At 48.9% G+C, this 1,510-nt stretch overlaps 1 protein-coding gene across 1 annotated transcript; it reads right to left on the reverse strand.

Annotated features, from left to right (window-relative positions):
• Positions 1–6: 6 nt before the first annotated feature.
• Positions 7–1,041, reverse strand: LOC116464926 (glutamate dehydrogenase 1, mitochondrial-like; the record flags this gene model as incomplete). The annotated part of the gene is given in 1 exon segment (XM_032148161.1): positions 7–1,041. A coding segment is annotated over 1 exon segment (1,035 nt), but the record flags the coding sequence as incomplete, so codon positions are not given.
• Positions 1,042–1,510: the final 469 nt, after the last annotated feature.

Here is a 1,510-nt window from a genome sequence, read left to right on the forward strand (position 1 = left end):
TTCCTTTGGGTCAATACCATCTGGATTCCATATACTCCCATCAGACTTACCAACAGCAATACATTTAGCACCAAAACGATGTAAATATCTCATAGAGTGTAGGCCCACATTACCAAATCCCTGAACAACAAATGTTTTATCTCCAAACCCTGGTGTCATTCCTAAAATGCTCATGTAAGAAGCTTCATTGATGAAGTTTTCCATCCCATGGAAGACACCACGGCCAGTAGCAGAGATGCATCCATGGATGTCCCCTTGGCTGATGGGTTTACCGGTAACACAGGCATGTGCATTAATATCATAGTGCCCTATGGTGCTGGTATAGGTATCAACGATCCAGGACATCTCCTGCTCATCTGTGCTCATGTCTGGAGCAGGCACATCAATGCCAGGACCAATAAAGCCCTTCTTTGCTAGCTCCATGGTGAACCTCCTTGTGATCTTTTCCAATTCATTATCGGTATAGTTCTTGGGATTTATCTTAACACCAGCTTTAGCACCCCCAAATGGCACATCAACCACTGCACACTTGTATGTCATCAGAGAAGCCAAAACTTTTACTTCATCTGCACTCACATCAGTGCTGTAACGGATACTTCCCTTGCAGGGCGTGCGGTGCTGGCTGTGCTGGGCCCAGTAGCCTTAGATGACCTCCCAGGAGCCGTCTTCGCGCCGGATGGAGAAGGAGAGACTCAGCACATGGTTGCAGAGCTTGATGATCTGCACGATGCCGCGCACCCGGTTCCACTTCTGCTCCTCGCTCTCTCGGGTCCTCAGGTCCTCCACCAGCTTGGCCTCCACGATGCTGGCACCGCGATCAAAGAAGCCCTCCACCATCTTGAGAAAGTTGGGGTCGTCCTCGCGGTCGGCCACCGCCTCGCTGTAGTGGCGCAGGGCGGCCATTGCGAGCCCCGGCTGCAGGGCGGCGGCAGGCTGTTCCCGTGCCCGGCCCAGCAACGAGGCCCAGTCGGCGGCTGCCCAGCCCGGGGCAGGGGGCCCGGCCCGGGACAGCAGCAGTGCTTCGCCTAGGTAGCGGTACATGGCGGCAGGCGGAGGGGAGGTGCGTGATCGATAGTTCTGTTTTTAGATCTTTGAGGAAATACCACACTGCTTTCCACAATGGTTGAACTAATTTACACTCCTACCAACGGTGTATAAGTGGTCCCTTTTCTCTGCAACCTCACTAGCATCTGTTATTTTTTGACTTTTTAATAATAGTCGTTTGGACTGGTGTGAGATGGTCTCTCATTGTGGTTTTGATTTGCATTTCTCTAATGATCAGTGATGTTGAGCTTTTTTTCATATGCTTGTTGGCTGCATGTATGTCTTCTTTTGAAAAGTGTCTGTTCATGTCCTTTGCCCACTTTTTAATGGGGTCTTTTGTTTTTTTCTTGTACGTTTGTTTAAGTTCCTTATAGATACTGGATATTAGACTTTTGTCAGATGCAAAGGTCTAATATCTAGCATCTATAAGGAACAAATAGTTTGCAAAAACTTTCTCCTATTCTAT

This window comes from Hylobates moloch, unplaced genomic scaffold, assembly GCF_009828535.3.
Source record: "Hylobates moloch isolate HMO894 unplaced genomic scaffold, HMol_V3 SCAFFOLD_3220, whole genome shotgun sequence".
Lineage (NCBI taxonomy): Eukaryota > Metazoa > Chordata > Mammalia > Primates > Hylobatidae > Hylobates > Hylobates moloch.